Consider the following 19,393-nt stretch of genomic DNA (forward strand, 5'->3'; position numbering starts at 1 on the left):
TTGTCTAGCGTTCCTGCCATCTGCAATCCCACACTTGAACGCGCGCCAAGGAACGCTACGCGACAGCTGCCGCAAAAGCGGGACACACTTTGTCCATGACAGTATGAGCCATTAAAGTGGTGGTTGGTGGTTTGTGGGGTTTAACGTCCCAAAGCGACTCAGGCTATGAGAGACGCCGTAGTGGAGGACTCCGGAAATTTCGGCCACCTGGGGTTCTTTAACGTGCACTGACATCGCACAGCACACGGGCGCCCTTTTCGCCTCCAGCGAAAAGCGGCCGCCGAGGTCGGGATTCGATATCGCGTCCTTGGGAACAGTAGTCGAGCGCCGTAACCACTGCGCCACCGCGGCGGGGTATATGAGCCATTAAAGGCTGTGGCCTTAAAATTAGAGGGTCTCTGAAAGCGTGCCCTTCCTATCGTATAATTTACCTCCCATCGTAAGCCTCTTGTCGGCATTCGTTGCAGTGCTACATATAATTACAATTGGTTTGCAGGAAAGGAAAGGCCCAGTATAATCTATCGCACTTTCTCCGGCAAGTGCAAGTTTGGACAGTACGCCATCGCTCCTGTCGGGTGGCGTTCTTGGCGCACGTTTAAGTGTGGCATTGCAGATGGCAGGCACGCATCCCGCCTCGGCCAATCAGAACGCTGCAAAAGCGGGACACACTTTGTCCACGACAGCACGAGCCATTAAAGGCTTTCGCCTTAATATTTGAAACACAGCAAACACAATCCTGTCAAAACGTCCTGCTGCTGCACGCTATTTCGTAATTAACCGATTTAAACCGTCTGTATTTTGATGAGCGAAAACGCACCCGCCGCGGTGGCTCAGTGATTAGAAGACTCTGCTACTGAATTCGCAGTGTTTCAATGGAGGCGAAACGCAAACCGTCCTTGTGCTGCTCCATGTTATTGCACGTTAAAAATACCCAGGTGGTCGAAATTATTCTAGTGCTCGCCCCTGCATGACACTTTTTCCCTCCAACCTTCTTCCTTTCCGTTAAGGCATGGTTCAGATGCCCAATGAGTACGATAATCCCTGCACTTAATTTATTTAGAGATAATCACTGCCCTGGAGAGAAATAAAAATTAAAGAGCACTGCAGAATCTGCATTGGAGTAATGCGAAAGCACGGATGCTGCTGTTGGTTGCTTCTAGTTGCTTAATTCACTTCTTGTTTACCCATTTTAGTCTGGTACTTTTAAATTTCGCGCCAATCCCTTCCTATGCCCTTTTTCGGCTCTGCTTCCGGTTGCTGGACGTCACATCCTTTGTCACATTAATTCATTTCTTATTTTTTAGTTTTTGGTACTTTCAAATTGCATGCAAATGACTTCCTGTGCCTTTTTTCGGATCTACTTCCGGTTGCGTGACGTCACATTAATTCACTTCTAGTTTACCCATTTTAGTCTTCGGTACTTTCAAATTGCGCGCCAATGCCTTCGTGTGCCCTTTTCCGACTCTACTTCCGGTTGCGTGACGTCACATCTTTTACATCACCCTAATTGACTGATTTAAATATTTTAGTATTTGATGCATTTAAATGTGGCGCCAAGATATTCGCTAATAAGACCATTTTCGCCTTTACTTTTCCATTTCTCACCATTCATTAATTACCTAATTAACCTACTGGCCTAATTATTATTTTGCACACAACATTGCATTACCCCCTATCGATTGACGCCACTCATTAACCTCTACAACTTCTCAATTACTCACAACTGCGGCGGACGATTTTGCATGTTTTGCCTCCAGTTAATTACCTAATTACTTTATTGACCTAATGATTATTTCGGACACATTACATCACCCTCTATCGATTGACACCACTCATTACACTCTACTACTTCTCAATTACAACCGCTGCAGACACATTTTTGCTTGTAATTAATTACCAAATAATTTTATTGGCCTTATTTTTTTCTGCAACAACATTACGTCAGCCTCTATCGATTGACACCAGTCACTAACCTCTACCACTTTTCAATTACCCGCAACTGCTGCGGACACGATTTTGCGGACACGGTCTGCGGTCAGAAATCTGTGAACATAGCGAAGTAACGCTTCACGTTAAAATAAACTGAACGACACACGTGTAGACGATTTATATGCTACGTCACCTATGGGTCACGTGTTTTCTCACTCAAGACCTGCAAAGCTACCTCCCGCACCAGACAGTGGTATACGTCAATCGGAGCATGGAGTTCACCTACATTAATTTATAAGTAATTTTTGTTTCATTCAGTTTTGCTGCTCCCTTTTCACATTTCAACTTTTGGGCATGCTTGTATAAGAATTGGTGTGAGTTAAAATATAAAGCAGTGACCATTTTGGAGTTTTTGTACTCCTCACGTGACCACGATAAATCAATGACATCACAGCTGTCACTCTGCAATTGAAGCCCAAGCTGCATGGAGGGGGGATGACAAATATAAATTCTTTGCCACTTTTTCGTGAGGTCCATATTGCTATTCATATTTAGTAATGTGCTGCATATCGTTCCACAGACGTAACAGACAATGAAAATTTGGTCTCTTCTTCTCTAAAATCATAAAAAGACAGATTACGAGGGATGCTGCAGTGAAAGGTTCTGGAAATTTTAACCAACTGGGGATCCTTTTTGTGCAATGATGTCACAGAGTAGATGGGAGCCTTGTTTTTCACCTCCATCAAAAGGTGACTGCCACAGCCGTGATTGATCCTGCGCACTCGACCATGGTAACCACTGAGCCACCGTGGCAGGGCAGGGCTCTAGATGATAGTGCCAAGATAACCGTACTTTGTGACCAAAAGCAATTAAGAAAATGTTTAGTGTGTATTCAATTCAATTATTTTATGTGCATGTATGAAGGAAAAAGTGCTTAATGGGACCCTGGCAGTTTTCCTGAAAAGTTGGTCGTTAGCTGTGTGACATGGTGACAACTTGATTGAGGAGAAACTCTCCTACCCTTTATGGTAAGAAATTTCGAGTGATTGTGAGCTCCCCGTGTGACATAGGCAGACATCCCGTGAACACCTTGCAAGGCTAACTGCTCCACAGAACTAAAAAAGAAGCATGCATCGATGTTAATTTCTCATGATATAGTACACTTATGTCAGTCTTGTACTGTGTGGTGCATCTTGCTGTCCCAAGCTCAAATATTGGAGCTCAAAATGCTTTCGCATGCTTTGGCACTGTCACGTGCAGCTCAATCAAGTTTTTCTTACAATCAACTTTAATTCCGGGCTTCTCACCAATAAAGAAACCGGTCCACTTCTTGTTTTGCAGCAATGGCATTTATTATGTCCAGCGGTGTTTCTCAGCAGGTGTTCAAATGCAGTCCACAAGTTATAAGCTCGTTTACACCCAAAAAGTGCATGTGTTTCTAGTCTAATGCTGTTGTTTACAGAGTCCACTTTCCTCAACCATCTCAAACTGAGCCGAGGAGTGGAGTACAAACACCAGGCATGCACCCAGTTACTTTGTTCATGGATTTCTGACATTGCATTAACAAAAAGAGTATTTCGTATATCCCACCGGAGATAGCATGTGTAGTTGGCATAAGATAAGAGTGTTTCATCTAGACTCAAATCGTAGTCAATGTGAACACAACTCAGAAAAACTTTTCTGAACAAAACACAATTTTCTCTACGTGTGAACTACGAGCTTCCTGTTAAATCCATTTTTTTGCTCTATGCACTAGGAAACAAAAAAAAGCCACGAAACAACACAAAACAAGCTAAGTTGCTGGAAAAAAAAGAAAAGTAGACAGAATTCAGTGCAACATGTGTAAACACGGGCTCTTTCATACTTGCTCAGAGCCCCTCAATGACTGCATGTCTGCCTCATAGCAACAATGCACAGACTTGTTGCGACTGCAAGCCTGCACACTCTATTAATAAATGGTAGTGTCACTTTTGACGTGCAGCTACAAAATGCCACGATACATATATGGTCTATGCTCTGAAACAATCATTGAATCATCCATAGATACCTATACAATGCCCAGTATAGGTCAGAGCCTCTTAAGTCAAAATAGGATGCTCACCTCATTGCCTCACAAGTGCCCATTGCTTGGACTGTTCATGGAGGTTCAAATATTTTGATAGACTTCAAACAATGTCCGTATATTCTCAAAGCATAAATACGCAGTACTTGGAACCACTGCAGCTAAATATTCATAAAGCATATACATATACCCATACATTCAATCAGACATTAGCATCACTCCTCTATTTGCATGACACATGTCAAGGCATTCAGAGATTACACCAGCATTAAGTTTAGCATATTCTTTGGCTGTTGCAGCCGAGGAGAAAACAAGCGCTGCAGCTTTTAGTAAATGCTCTCGCCTAAGCTACGAGCAACTCTTGTGATCTAGTAGTAAAATTTGATGTTATTTACACGTGAATTTATTCTCTTGTGTTTTTATAAATGTTTACCCTGATGTCATCATCTAGCAGAAATTGGCCTTCAACCACCTTTGACTTTGTCTTTTAAAGCAATTTGACTTAGATTGAAAGAGCATTGAACAAGGGCTGAGGGTTGAGCCTCAGTCCGCAAGCAGAGCCAACGTTTCGACAAGAGGACTTGTCCTTGTCTAGGCCGCACGATTAGGCATTTCTGTAATGAAATGTCTAGAATAAAAGAAAGAAATTTTTGGTTCCTGGATTTGGTCTCTAAATTTGGTCCACTTTCATTAGGTGTGGGTTCTGTACTGCTTTAACACTAAAAATTGCTGAAACTTTAACATATGCCAGTTACTTCTGTGAAAGCGACTAGTATTATCATTAGAATGTTGAGTCTCCATTCATGTCAATAAAAAATTCCACAGTCTGTGTTTAGTTCAAGGCTACGGTTTCCAAAGGTTTTAGTTCAAAGCAACTGTTTTTCTTTTACGCACTTTGTCGGTGTTCTTTTAAATTACCACACATAAATCGACTTCCATGGCACAATTAACAGATGGCAGGCACAGGACACTTCATGCACAGCCAAGCTTTGCAATGGCACCTTTCTAACTGCCTTTTACAAGACTAGTTTTCTTGTCATTACCTTGGCTAGCAGACTGATAGACTGAGGCTCACCCTTGACCCTTTTTCGTTGTTTTGAACTGTAATGCACCTCATCTTCTTGAGTTTACTATTGTGGCAAGACATTTCTTCTGAAAGACCACGAAAGAATATCCGTAAATGAATACCTATGAATATGCATTTCTCATCTTTGCCCGTGTACGGCTGCCTTACAGACTTGCTATCATCAGGTGTGGATACATCCACACCAACTGATGTACAAATATGCAACAGAATTTCCCTTTAACATTGGTGGTTAATTGGAACACGCCCTCATTGCTACTTATACTCCACAGATAGTCTTAGGACCACTGCAACGGCAATTTCAAAGCTCAAAACAGAATTCACAGCAGCCAGCCAGGTTCATTTGTGTTCGAGGGAAGAGAGCAACTGAAAAACCACCGAGACATTCCAATGCCAGCATAAAGCAAATGCAATGGCATGCCCATGTGCAAAGCAGCTTAGACAGGCTCTGGGCCATGTGACAGTCCATGGCTTAAGATGAGTCTCCTAGTATTAGCACAAATCCCATACAGCTTACTCTGACTCTACAGCCTCTATTCTTCACAGCAGGAGAAAAAGTGATTGTTTCAGAATGCAGCCACTTCTATCTTCCACAGATCGCATACAAATGTCACGATGAAGCAGCAGTGCTTGAGTGACTGCCTTCAAATCATGCGGTCGTGCAGCAAGCAAAACAGCAATTTTATAGTTTCTAAGAGAGTTACAAGTGCCGTGTATGAACGCTGAACAACAACTCATCGCTACCCTACATTCATAAGCTGTACAAACTGTGTGCTGTACGATTAGCCACAAACAACAGCAAAGCTGCCACTCTCGTATAACATTTTCTTTTAACGATATATCATCTCGCTCCACCAAATATAACTATCAGCATAATATAGCAACATCGATTTCGCATATATGTATACCTACTTCAGTTGGGATATGAGCCAATGTCACAGCTCTCTCATGCTCTGCTACAGCTTTTCTGAAACACCACTGCTGTTATGAAAGTGCAGTGGCAATCGTATTGTAGACGAGCCAATGACACCCAATCGAATTCTGCCCTGAAAGCTTTCCCCAAGTCAAGTTGCATTAATCAAATAGCACCAATGCAGTTTAAACAGATCTCCCAAGTTTTGTGACAAAGAAATTCGGCATTCTTTTTTTTATGCACAAAAAGTGGTGGCACTTGCCCCTTTGGTCATTTCTTAATTCACAATACAGCTCTGTAAAGTACAAGTTTTAAACTTCTTGTGGTTCTTCTTTCTTTCTCACAGAACCTAAAATTTTGGCACACTTTTCTTTTTCCAGCAAGCAAGCGAAATTGCAAAGTGAGCAAGTGGCTAACACAGTGAAAACATGGTGCTAAAATGTCACCAACCGACATCTACAATTACACATGGCTTGACTACAAAGATGTATGAATTGTCCAGGACCTTCGTTACAAAAAAATAAAACTATAAAAAAGTTTACTGGAACCCCAAAAGTGGTGCTGGTGTAAAACAATCTGTGTAAGGTGGCAAGAGCACACAATGGTATGCTTCTTCGGTTCAGCTTGTACACACAAGAGACGCATGTGTACAAAAACACAAAGTAAATTTGGGAATAAGACAATGATTTGGCTTCAAGATAAAACGCCATTTCGATAGGACAATGTAAAACTGTAGAAGCCTTGCCCTTTCAGAAACATTCTGGCCACAAATCGTTTTGAGCTTTGCCCGTGGTAGCCTCAATGGCCGACTAGCAGCCGTTAGCTACTGGACATATTCGTGTAAGAAGTGACTAGACCAGGAAAGGAAAAATACTACCCGCCAGTTTCACAAAATATTCTTCCATATCATGTTTCGGGTGTTGCATTATAGTACCTTATTGTGGGCATGTATCACTGTGCAATGATGGTTGCCACGACTAAAGTGGGAAGCAGAATGGAATGAATGCAGTGAATTTGGAAATGGTTGAAAGCCAATGTCCCAAACAAGGCAATGAACTAGAAGCTAGTACCTTGGATGCAATCACTCGTTCATGACAACAGGAGACCTTACAAAACACTGTATACAATGTAACTGAACCGAAATGAAGAGATACCTGACATGCAGTCACGCCAATTTAAAATGAATGCACTCGCATTGTATGAAAGAACGCGCTATGACCCTCACAGCACTCATTGTGGCTATGGCTGAACCTCAAAAAAAAATGCATGATCATAGACATGACACTCGACTGTCTCAAGTGCACAGGCATAATGACCTCGCACGTCGCAATGAGAGCCTCTACCATAGATGCATGTGAATGTCCAAATTCAATGGCCTTTCTATTCCACAAAGATTAAAAAGGCTCATGTTACACACACAAAAAAGAAAGCGCTGGAAATGTGACCGCTACTTTCTCGGACTTTGCACGAAAGAAAAATGGAATTTCATCCGACTTGAGAATTCGATGCCATGAGCATGGTGCCATCACGACTAGTTGACGTTTAAGCCTCATTTTAAACCATTACCCCATTGTTTTGTACATAACAAGCCTAGAAGACTGAAAGACTAAAATCTCGCAACATGGCGGCCCTGGATGACAAATTCAAAAGGTGCATGCTTGTGGATAGAGACCGGCAAGTTAATCTGCAAAAGCCAAAGCTTGCCTTGCAATCCAGAAGCGAAAACGAACAGCACAGTGGAAATGCATCAACTACTGTCAAAAACTGCCTCAGATCGATCATCGATCTTCCATATTATGCAAGAAGAGCATCACGAAAGTGTACGTTTTGGGAATCCAGTATGGTATGCTAAGTCTACTCACTACAGCGAATTTTCAGATATAACAAACCAATGCCACAAGGCAGTCATATTAATTAAAAGTTGCCTCCTCTGTATAGTCTTATTGCATTTTCTAAGGACGGTCCAAGACGGTGGCAACAACTGCAAGCAGATGCATGAATCATCTTATGCCCTGGCATGATACATGCAGGGATGTGAACCAGTTAATCTGATGATGCACTCATGGGGCATGATGGTGATCACACATACTCTAGTTATGATAGTTCTTTGTACTGCATCATCATAATAATCAAATTTTGAAGCATACCAGTATATTGAGCAATGAGGAGTATGTTGAAGGCAGCTTGCCAGTACCTCACAGTTGAGGTAAGAAATGCTGACGACGATGAATGCATTTTCCTCTCCAAGAACTCATGATGTTTCACGCAACAAGAATGACCTGAGTGAGTGTATGCGACCACCTGTGATTGTTTCAAGTCTACTGGAGATGGGGTACGTGATGATTTGCAGGAGACGCGACCTTGGTGACAGGTGGTAAGCTCTTCAGGTACTGTCACTTAAGCATTTGGGAATGGTGCGTAGAAAATGTACAACTACAAAACTGTGAATTGCGCGTCCGTTTACCAAGGATTTTGAGATAAAATAATGATGTGCTTAGCATTTAAGTATCTTTGTTCCCACTATTGCACTAGCTCCAGTTGGGATTCACTTACTTGACGCAACTATACTTTCCCTTCAACATGCAATACCTCACAGATGCAAATGTTGTGGATTGTGCATTGTGCAATACTGCAATCCATCAGCACTAGTACATTCCTCTTTTTCCTTCCAGAGTGGTGTGAAGTCCTCCCGTGCCCACCAAGGCACCTTTTCCCCCCGTGTACTGGTGCGGACAAAAGTAAACAGAGCACGCTATTTCTTTCTAAAATTTTTTACGCATTGCATAATTGAAACTGGCAGTCATGGTATGTGCGAACCGGTAGATGCCAGTGCCCTTTCACTTGGACAAATATTGTTTTCTTATCTCCGTGGCAGAAGGTGCAATTTTAATTTGAACCGAAAAGCGTGCTCCGTTTACTTATGTCCGCACCTGTACATTAACTCCAATCTGTTAGTGTTGTTTTCGTGCATTCCATCTTCAGTTCAATCAGTGTATTGCGTATATACTGTGTTCCTCAGATTTATGACCACAGCTACATTTCATTCATTTTGATGTAATGTATTTTAGTGTGTTTGTATGGATTTGTCATACTGCTTCTCAGCAGTGCATGGGTACAAAGGCCTAGGCAGGCGGAACACATCCGACTTCTGCCCCATCACCAGAGATCATTGTTGTGTCTGAAAAAACTGAAGTTGAAGTAAGCTGAATCATTAGCTCCAGAGGCACAGTGACCTTAATGCAAAGCCATGTTCAGACCGAGAGGTTCCTAGAGCATGACACTAGCAGTGCAAGTCGACAACCATCAACTTAAGGCAAAGCACGAAGCTTCACTTGCAAGCGCGAGATATTACATTAGTATTATAGTCAAAACCACTTATGACAATACTGAAGCACCAAGGAAAGATCGCTGTTATTAACAATAATTGTTGTAACCTGGTTATGCAAACTTCACAGCATTTAATAACAGCAAAGAAGCTTACAATGATCTGTACCAGTTAGCTTTGGATGATTCCCGGCACGTTTAGTTCACATCTACCTAGTAGCTAACTACTGCAATTACCAGAGTGGAGAGCAAGAGAGTCCCAGGTGGGCTCCATCACTACTAAGCCATCCTTAGCATTGTTCCCAATTCATTGTCACTGTCAGCACAGGTGACAGTCAAGAAGATTGCACCGTCAACGAGCAAGATCTCTTCAAGTCTTGACATGGCGCCATCACATCATTACATTAGTGACAGCTCGCAAACCTTAGTGTGACTGGAATACCAAAAGAAGCCGGCTATCCGAAAGAAGCCAGCTTTCCGAAAGCAATTCTTGCGAGGTAATCCGATGACCTTGTATTACCAAGAAAATACTGACAACGGAAAGAAAAATGAAAACCGTGCTTCCAAGGCACGTTCACTTCAATGACTGACGGAGTTACATATGGCACGCGTGGACTAGGCAGTGACTAAGGCCGACGACTTGCGTGTTTTCTACGAGAGACACACACCCTTAGAAATGTTAATATTGGACAGCTCCACCGAAGGAGACTTTGGAAGGTGTTTTTTTCCTCCCCTAAGCTGCCGTGGCATGCGAGCATCCCCAGCGGGCATGACGTCTGTATGTGGTCACGTGACATCTTAACTTTCACAGCACGAGGACAATCTGCCGCTCAGTCTCCACTAGCTCATCATGCGATCACTTTTGCCTTGTGTGTGACATGACTGGCGCAGTTGTAACAGTATCGTGCCTTTGTCTCTTTCTTAAGGTTGGCTTTCAGTGACCAGATTTAGTTGTTAGAGGTGATAATGTGCCAAGACAGCACTGTTGTAAGCAATTTATTCTGTCACAGAAAACATAAAGAAGCTGGTGGTGCACAAGTAATTATTTGTTATATCCAATATATTGTTCCAGGTGGCATGTTGTAAGTGGTTTTGACTGCATATTCAAGTGCTGTGGCCAGTTGTTAACACTTCAACGCATTAACTGCTTCAACGTGCTGCAACCTGGTATATTAATATATTCCTGTTTTCCTTTTTCTATGACTTAAATTAATGTGTCATGACCCTACGATAACTCTGCTTCGACGCGAACTAAACGGTGCTAAAATGCAACACCCCCAACATGATACGGTGCAGAATATTGAATCTCGCATGGTTTCTTCACGTCGGGAATGCTGCCGCAGATGAATTATCCCTGCCAACCGTATTCGGTGCAAGGGACACAGTATGACAGTTCTCACTGTCACATGGGACTAGAATATACAAAACCGGCCCCGCAGTGTCAGTCTGGTGAGTTGAGGCTGGCTAGAAGGTGAGCAGTGGCTCACGTCGAATGTCCAGGAGATCTGCAAGATATTAAAAAAACATGTCGACAACTGTTATATCGTTAAAGAAGCACAGCAGACATCCGATAACAGGAGTCGCTAATGTCAGATGGAAAGCTTAACAGGTATAGTAAGCAAGCTTTACGTTGATTATAGCTGGCAAACAGCCATGGAAAAGCATCCAGGAGCCTACAGTGTCCACTTAGGGTACAGAAATTATCCATAACAATGAACGGTCCTCATGTTTATGCTGCCAAACTTGCATACTGCATGGTCAACAGCAAACAACAAAGGATTCATAAGAGGTAAGCCTCTTTCCCCTTAACGGTGACAGAAGGATCCAATTACTACATCCTGAAACCATGGCTCGTGGCTTGGAGTGAAGCTTACTAACTGAATAACATATTGTTCCACCTGGCAGTTATCGCAAACCTAGCCAGCTGCAGCTACAAACAAAGCAGTCCGCAATAGTGGACTGCATCCTTGTCTATCTATTCCAGCTATACTAAACTATCTTCAAATTTTTTAGAAAAATGCACGAAGCTGCTTCTAGAAGAAAGCACTTCAACCAAAACGCCTTCAAGGCCAGCTGATGGTTCCTCGCTAGATGGGTGACCCTGCAATGCTATTCATCACCAATGATTGCATACACACAATTAAATAAGAGAAAAATTCCGTTTTCATGTGTGTGCCATTTTTTAAACCGGCCAACACTGATATAAAGCAGAACCTGGCTGTACCCAGCTGTAGCCAACAACAGCACGAGGTCATCCGCATGAAGCAAATAGTATCCAAACTTCAAACCAAGATGCCAAGTGGCTGAGATAAATGACTAGCTGAAACCAGACACCACAGAAATGAATACCATCAACCTGTGCACCGGTAGTACCCAGTCGCCTCTGGCAGCCTTTTTTTGGTGGGAAAAAATGGTGGTCGCAGTAGTGAGATCCCACTCACTTTACTACGACCTGACCTTTGTTCACTTGCTGCTCATTATGCTAAAAAAAAGTTAAGGACAAAGATCCTACTTTGCTTCATTTTATTTGTGCCAGATTACTTGTGCATTCCAGTCACTCTGAACAGCTTCTACAGGTGGCATGATGGCACTCCAACATGGAGGACACAGTGGTGATAAAGCCAACCAAAAAAAGCATGGTGCCCTAAATTTAGTGGTTCCCCTACCAGCAGTTTTTTGCAGACACTCTCTTCATTTGGCCAACTAAGGTCAAACCTCGCCGCATTACAGAATGGTTGAAATATGTATGACTAGTACATACCTATTAGAATAGGTACATTGTGGCTAGTTCCCAATCCACCCCTCTCAAAATAAAAAAACAAAAACAAAAACAAGATTACATATTGTGCCTTCGTTTCTGCTGCACCCAATGGTGCACAATTTGTGCAGTCTCACTTCATTCTCTGGTTGATGTGAAGAGTGCCTCACTGCAATGTCCATGATTTTTTTAGTGTGTGCAGTGAGCGATATGAGCGTTCCCATCTGACTTTTGCTTTCACGTTATTTCCATCTACCCAAAGTGAGCACATTTCAGTTGTTTTTTTTCTTTTGCCCTTAGCAGCCTTTCATTTTTACTCTTTGATGACACTGTGTCTGTGGACATCAGCCAAAATAACAAAATGATGAGAATGCAACTTATTTGTCTGAATCATTATGAAACATGCAATGTGGCACCAAAGGCCTCTATGATATGTGTTGTAATGCTAACGCCCATCAAACTAGTATTACGGCAAACATTCCACAATGTGCTTGTTCTCCTACAATCAACTCGTTCAGAATTGCATTATATCTGGACTCTAACTATCAATGTGTGAAAATCTTCTGTCTTGGTTTTCGCTGTGCTTTGAGATAGTGAACTCGCCTACCAGCATGATGAGATACAATGAAAAGCCAATTTATCAATAACCTTAGGCCGTCATGGTGAAGCATGCAGACCCTTTTGCACAACAGGCTGCAAACATTCATGCACCAAAGGTTGCCTGCAAATCACTGCAGGTGCTCCGTTCTCAATTCACGAAATTTAATATTTTCAGAAACTCATGGGGTCTTAACTACATCAGCGCTTCTCAGTCTTTATAGTTCCAAGGAAACCGGACATCATTCAGAAGGTGCTGAGGAATTAACTTAATGCATGTGCAAGATCCGTCAAGACAAAATTGAATTATCAATAAATGATCTGTATGGTAGACAGTGCACTATCAACAATTAGTCCCAAGATCTGTATGGTAGACAGTGCACTATCAACAATTAGTACCATTAAAGTGCTAAAGAAAGCCCGAGCCGAGGCAAGTAAGGATCTATATATTTGAGGAGCTGACAAGGCACTTTAAGGAAAACCGAAGAACCTGCGATATGCTGTTTGAAAACTGGGTATACTATGGGCTTTAACAAAACTAACAGTGATTAAAAAACGAAGGGAAGCACAGGAAAATGTTTGTAGTTTTCTGCTGTTCATCAATGAGAAATCTGTAGCCTTACCATTTCACAACTGCTAGATAACTGATTAGAAAGCAGAAGAAAGAACAATTTCTTTCCATAAGTAGGACGGATACCCACGATGATCTCTTGATCCCCATATCTCATGCATGGTGTATTAACAACAACTTGGCTATGATGGCAGATATGTCCAACCTTGTTTATGCAGTGTGCTTATGTTGGGTGTAACCTAGTCCGGAGAGTAACCTAGGAGAGTAGCGTAACCTAGTTTACAGCTGTGGTCCTGTATTACTACAAGAGCCAAGTCGGATGATATCGAAAGGTGAGGGAAGCAGCCATCATAGACACTGCCCATAGCACCAAGACTACCAGAATCGAGGTCCTGTACTATAAAAGGCCATTTTTAAAGATCTGCTACTAAGCGCTCACATTTTTTAATCACATTATTAATTTTATTTTAATTTTCTCACAGTTTGTCCCATCTTTGCCCAAGAAAGATCCCAACCAATACTAGAGATGCCACATCTCTTTGAAACCTCATCACTTTTTGTCACAAGAAGCCTGGAAATACTTCTCCACTTCTGGCTAAAGGTCTTCTTCATGGGGAGGAAACATACGTTTAATAGTCTGCTATAGCAACAAAGACAGCATGAAAGGCATTGCAGCTCCAATGCAGCAAGCTCAGTTTACTGCGGTTCATCGAACACTTCCCGTGGGCTGTGCTGCTAGGTGGTGCAGCAAGAAGCTACGAGCCAAGTTTAGCATCAGCTATTTGCTCTAGCAAAGGGCCTCCACCAGCCAGCAGCTGCCAAAGGGTGCACACCACGTACCGGCCACTATGTGGTGCCACGGCAAGGCCACATAGGTCAGCATAGCATCCAGGAGGCCTTCACTTCTGCTGCTGCCAGCAGTCGCCAAGCACCTGTCGTCATCGCCACACAGAGCTGTGCATACAGGAAAGCACCAAGTCAGCCCATGCTACACCAAGACTATTACATAATTCATATACTACACCACCATTGTTGCCGTCTCATCTTTGCTGCACAGCTGTACTACCCATACACGCGCCCTGCTGCATCAGCTATGGCTAATCACTCCCAGCAGATGAGTTCTTTTGTGCCACCTCTGGGAGGGGCTTAACTCTTTCAAGGGACCAACAACTGCTCAGAACGTGTCATAAGACTGTGGTGGACATTGTCATATATTGCCGTGTGCCATCATCAGTACTGGCAGCCTTTCTCACATCCTTCAAATTAACTTTTTGTCCGCTGTGGCCACCTCACAAACTGCCTAATCTCATCCACCCACTTCTACCATCCTCGTCACTGAGCATGGGAGCAGCATGGCTCAGTATAGTCTTTTGTTTGCCACCACAGGTCTGTGACCATCGTTCACTTTAGGCAAGAAAAAGTGCAGCAATCATTGCACAGTCCTGCTCCCTTGCTCGCAAATGTTTCGCGCCATCATATGTGAAGGTGCTGAAACCATGTTGCTAGTTCTGTCCTTACATATTGAATGCAATCCAAGCCCCATGCTTCTTTGTTCAACCCACGAGAACAAGTCGGACCAATTATCTGCCAGCACCAAAATGCTTAAAAACATAAGCACCCAAACATGTGACCTCTCCAAAGTTAAGGTTGACATACAGCCTGGCATTAAAGCTAGTAAAAATACCAAATAAAATATTAAGAAGCAGCTCGAGAAAAACTTGGACGCCTTGCAGCCATTCAGGACACAGTAAGCCATCTAGCACACCAGCGAGACAGTGCTCATTCTCATCTGAGAGAGCCAGATGAAATGAAATAACTTAATTTCCGGTATTCACGGTAAAATCAAATCCAACCAAGAGAAAGAGGAATAAACACACAGTGTTTTCTTCTACCCTTGGCCATTAGCTCATGCCTGACCTTCTTGAACATAATCACTACATCGATCGTTCTTCACAGTCTAAGAGAAGAATGCTCTTCATATAAAATTAAAACTTCAGCCCTGTTGAACAGGCAGTCAAAAAAGCAACAATAGTTTTTGACAATGAAGCTTTTTCGCCGGCCATGCACCCTATGAGAAAAACTTGTCAACTTCTCCAAATATTTGCCAAGATCCCTCGCTTCCTATTTCAGACACAAAAGGCTGCTCATGAAACAAAAAACGTTAGATTATGACAATGTCACTACTAGCATTAAAAAGCTCGCTCAAACAAGGCCTGCCAAGTGTTCTCAGAGACTCACATTGTGACCCTGTAGGGTCAAGCGCGGGGAGATAGTGCGCAATCTGTGGAGTCATCCTTTTCGTTTCTATCGTCTAATGCTTGAAGCATTCTTAATTACTTAAACAAAACATACAGTCCCAGCTATAATATTAAGGAGCACTCTTCGACAATAAAACTTTTCTCATTCCTTACCAATAACCCATAAAGAAGCGCTTTAAACATACGTTAGCATGTCCCTTTGGTGCAGTAGTGCAGCACCCAACAAACTGTCATGGCTTCTATGCACAATACGTGAGAACGTTTAGAACTCTGAGCAGTGCTCTAATATTTTAGCCTCACCTGTACAATCTCTTCAAAGATTCAGCACGCCACAGCTAAAAAAAAACGATTATGACATTCAGCACAAGCTGAATGCTTTATTTATCTGCAAAGAGAAGGAGAGGATACGCCACATCTGCTTGGTGCGTATAGTGTTGTAGAATATTTGTATTGCCCTCACATGGTGGCTGCGCTTGTCGCACTTCATGTCGACCGCAACAGGTGGCGCTGTTTGTAGCGTCACCTGAAGCTGGGCAGCGTGGCAAAGTGGAGCAGGTATCGCGATATTGCTGCTTTGGCCCACAAAATGCAGTATTTGTGAGGTGTGATGAGCTATATAATCGTTTTAGTCTCTCTAAGTGCATGCCGTAAAAAAATTGCTACCATTATGAGAGACCTACAGGGCACGGGAGCCGTTTTCCAATGTAGACGCAGATGAGTTTGTGGAGAGCTCATCTACATGGCGCGAACGGTGCCGTGAGAATGTGCACAATGGTTTCGACAATGTCACGATCATAGTAACTGTGTTTACATGATTAGGATATCACTGAGCAGAGGTTTAACACGCCCGCTTAGTCAGACAAAGATTTCTGGGACCCGCTGAAGGATGCATAGATAAATGATAGGATCGTCACCTCAAGTGTTTAAACAGAACACAACTAGACTGCACGCTATTGGCAGAGACTGCTTTCCAGCTTAATGCAAGTTTTGATGCATAAATGCAGACCTTTACCCCACGATATCGGCTGGCCAAGAAGGTCATGTCATACGTATACCCCGAAAAAAACAATGTGGAAGGATCGAGAGGCGGCCCTCTCCAGCGCTAACCTTGCGTTGCAAAGACCCCTATAGCCCCCTGAACATTTCCTTAAATAAATGTTCCATACTAAAAACAACATTACTTTCTTGCAACTATCGGTCTGCAGCAGGAATGGACGTTGTAAACTTTTTTCCAACCACATGGCACTCAACATTAGAGCATTGCTGCTTCACAATTTATTTAGCCGATTATTTATATAGATCACATCGCCATTTAATTACATGAAAAACTAAAAAGGTCAAGGCTCACGCAATACTAGTGCTCATACACAAAATAAAAAAGAACATGCATTTGCACCAGAAGAATCGGCAGGAAAGGCTGAATATTAAAAAAGAAAGGAGATCTTAAACACGCACCATGCGCATACACCTCATGAAGTTTTCGCGATCTTCTGGTGCATGACTCCTCTCTTACTCATGCATTCACAACACATTTTGCACAAAGAAAAGAATGTGTGATATAAAAACCGACCCTCTTGTATGTGCATTCTTAATTATAGTAGGTTCAGCTGAATGCTCACTGTACCCAATTTGGTGCGTGCACTTTGCCTTCACAAAGCTCAGCAAATCAAAGATATGCTATCGACATGAATATTGTTTCTTGCTGAAGCATTCTGCAAATAAGTCTTCAAATATTTTTGCAAAAAATAGCACTCTGCATAGATACAGAAGCGCGTCTATGCCCCTGCATCGTGTCCTATTCACCCAATACTCTCATCTAATTCAGACGACACGGTCAGAGCATTCATGCATTCCCGGCAGTTAATTTTCCTAATACTATTTCCCGCATCTTACGTAAGCGCTATTGGTTCTTCGAAGCAATCAAAGCATCTTCCAATCCCACTGTGGTGACTAAGTGATTTGACGCTTGAATCCAAGGACCAGGATTGAAATTCCGACAGTGGCAAGCCTTTCGATGGAAGTGAAAGCAGTGAAAGCACGGCGCCCGTGTACAGCGCAGTCTTCCTGATTCCTTTACTGCAGCGTCCCCAAACACACATGTTGGTACCCGGGTGTTAAAGAGTAAAATTAAAATGGACGACACATTCTAACTCACAGTGCATATTGATAATATCACAAAGTACAGAATAAGTAGACTGTAAGGTGTTTATTGGAGCACCAAGACCGTAGGCAACGTCCGCAAACCAAAGCGACGGGGGTAGCGTTCGAACCAACAGTGCAGTGCCAACAAGGCGAGTTTGGGCGTAAAGAGAACAGGACTAGGGAGGGCAGATGTCGAAATAAGGGGAACGAGAACAGAAGAAAAGAGAGGAATGTTGGTGTCTGCAGCTACAAGGAGTTTAGCAGGGCACACAGGTGGGTCACACAGGGAAACATTACACGCAAGGGAAAGCTCAACTTCAGCACGAGCACAATCAATCACAGCACTGTGAGTCGACAGAAAGTCGTAGCTGAGGATGATGTCATGGGAGCAGGCGTAAAGCACTACCATCTCAATGAGATACGTAATGTCTTTGATACAAACTTGTACCGTGCACGCTGCCACAGGCGTGACGCGCTCTGAACTGGCCGTACGAAGCGAAAAGGCAGAAAGCGGCGTCGTGACCTTGCGAATTTTGCGGCGAAGGGCATCACTAATTACGGAAATGGCAGCACCTGTATCCACCAGCGCAAGAATGGAAAAACCTTCTACGAACACTTCAATGACGTTGGCGGGAGAAGGCAGAGGACTTAACGAGTTCGTCAAATGCGCAGTTCTTGCCTACGGAACTGCAGCATTTAGTTTTCCCCTTGCATAGGGCCCTGTCGCCGGAGCATCGGCGAAATGGAACGTCGGCAAGGCGAAGGCGAACAGCGTGTCGAGTACTGAGCCCGAGGTGGAAACGATCCAGAAGAGACGTTGCTCAAGGGCGGCTCGGGATCGTAGTGGTACTGACGAACTGCATTCTCAGGATGAAGTGGGCGCTGACGGCAAAGGCGAGCAACGTGACCTGGGAGCCCGCAAGCATAGCAAATTGGGCGATTGCCAGTGGTTCGCCATGGGTTCGTAATGCGTCGTCGCGGTCGAGGGATCGGAGACTGAGGGGCCATGAAACGAGGTGGAGCATAAAATGTAGGGCCATTGTGGTAAGACGAAGTAGGAAGCGGACCGCGCGTTCCAGTGGTTACTTGAGCGAGAGTGGGGCTTGCACAGGAGTGATGGAAACACTAGAAGGCAGCGCTTCGGCGACTTTCTCCTCGATAACTTGGCGGATAGCCGGCGAGATGGATGGCGCGTTGGCCAGCGCTAATTGCGAAGTGCAGACGATCGGCTGAATTGGATAAAGGAGGGACAGCTAGCGTGCAACTTCTTCGCGGATGAAGTCTTCGATATTCAGCATAAATTGAGTGTTCCACAGACGACGTAGCCAGTGCCAAGCCAGCAATGCCGGCAGGTGCGGCAGCCCACCGCGTAGAAGCACGTTGCTTTCGTAGCTCGTCAAACCTCTGGCACAGGGTTATGTCGGATACGGAAGTAGGGTCCCTGGCCGACATCATATAGTACGCATCATCAGCAAGACCTTTCAGAACATGTGTGACTCTTTCGGGCTCGGGCATGGACGGATTGACCCGCTTGCAGAAATCAACCTTGTCCTCAATGTAGCTGGTAAATGTTTCTTCGGGAAGTTGAAGCCGTGCATGGAGGCGTTGTTTGGCGCGGAGTTTGCGTACCGCAGGACGGCCGAAGACATCCGCGAAGTTCTTCTTGAAGACAGATGTCGAAAGATTGGCTTCGTGGTTTCGAAACCACAGATTTTCCACATCCGTGAGGTAGAAGAGGATGTTGCTCAGTTTTAT

General features: G+C 43.6%; 1 protein-coding gene across 3 annotated transcripts in view; it reads right to left on the reverse strand.

The window, feature by feature from the left end:
• Nucleotides 1-3,259: 3,259 nt before the first annotated feature.
• LOC146193401 (uncharacterized protein KIAA0930 homolog) overlaps nt 3,260-19,393 on the reverse strand; it is a 38,011-nt gene continuing 21,877 nt past the window's right edge. For 2 of the 3 annotated variants that reach the window (XM_084602747.1, XM_084602746.1), the window contains exons 7-8: nt 14,079-14,192; nt 3,260-10,817 (exon numbers count right to left, since the gene is read on the reverse strand). In XM_084602747.1, coding sequence (XP_084458873.1) covers nt 10,777-10,817; nt 14,079-14,192 — 155 coding nt within the window. In that variant the 3' untranslated portion in view covers nt 3,260-10,776. The remainder of the gene's footprint in view (nt 10,818-14,078; nt 14,193-19,393) is intronic. The other variant, XM_084602748.1, reaches the window with a different exon arrangement.

The sequence above is a fragment of the Amblyomma maculatum genome, chromosome 4 (assembly GCF_055883805.1).
Source record: "Amblyomma maculatum isolate TAMU_Amacu chromosome 4, ASM5588380v1, whole genome shotgun sequence".
NCBI lineage: Eukaryota > Metazoa > Arthropoda > Arachnida > Ixodida > Ixodidae > Amblyomma > Amblyomma maculatum.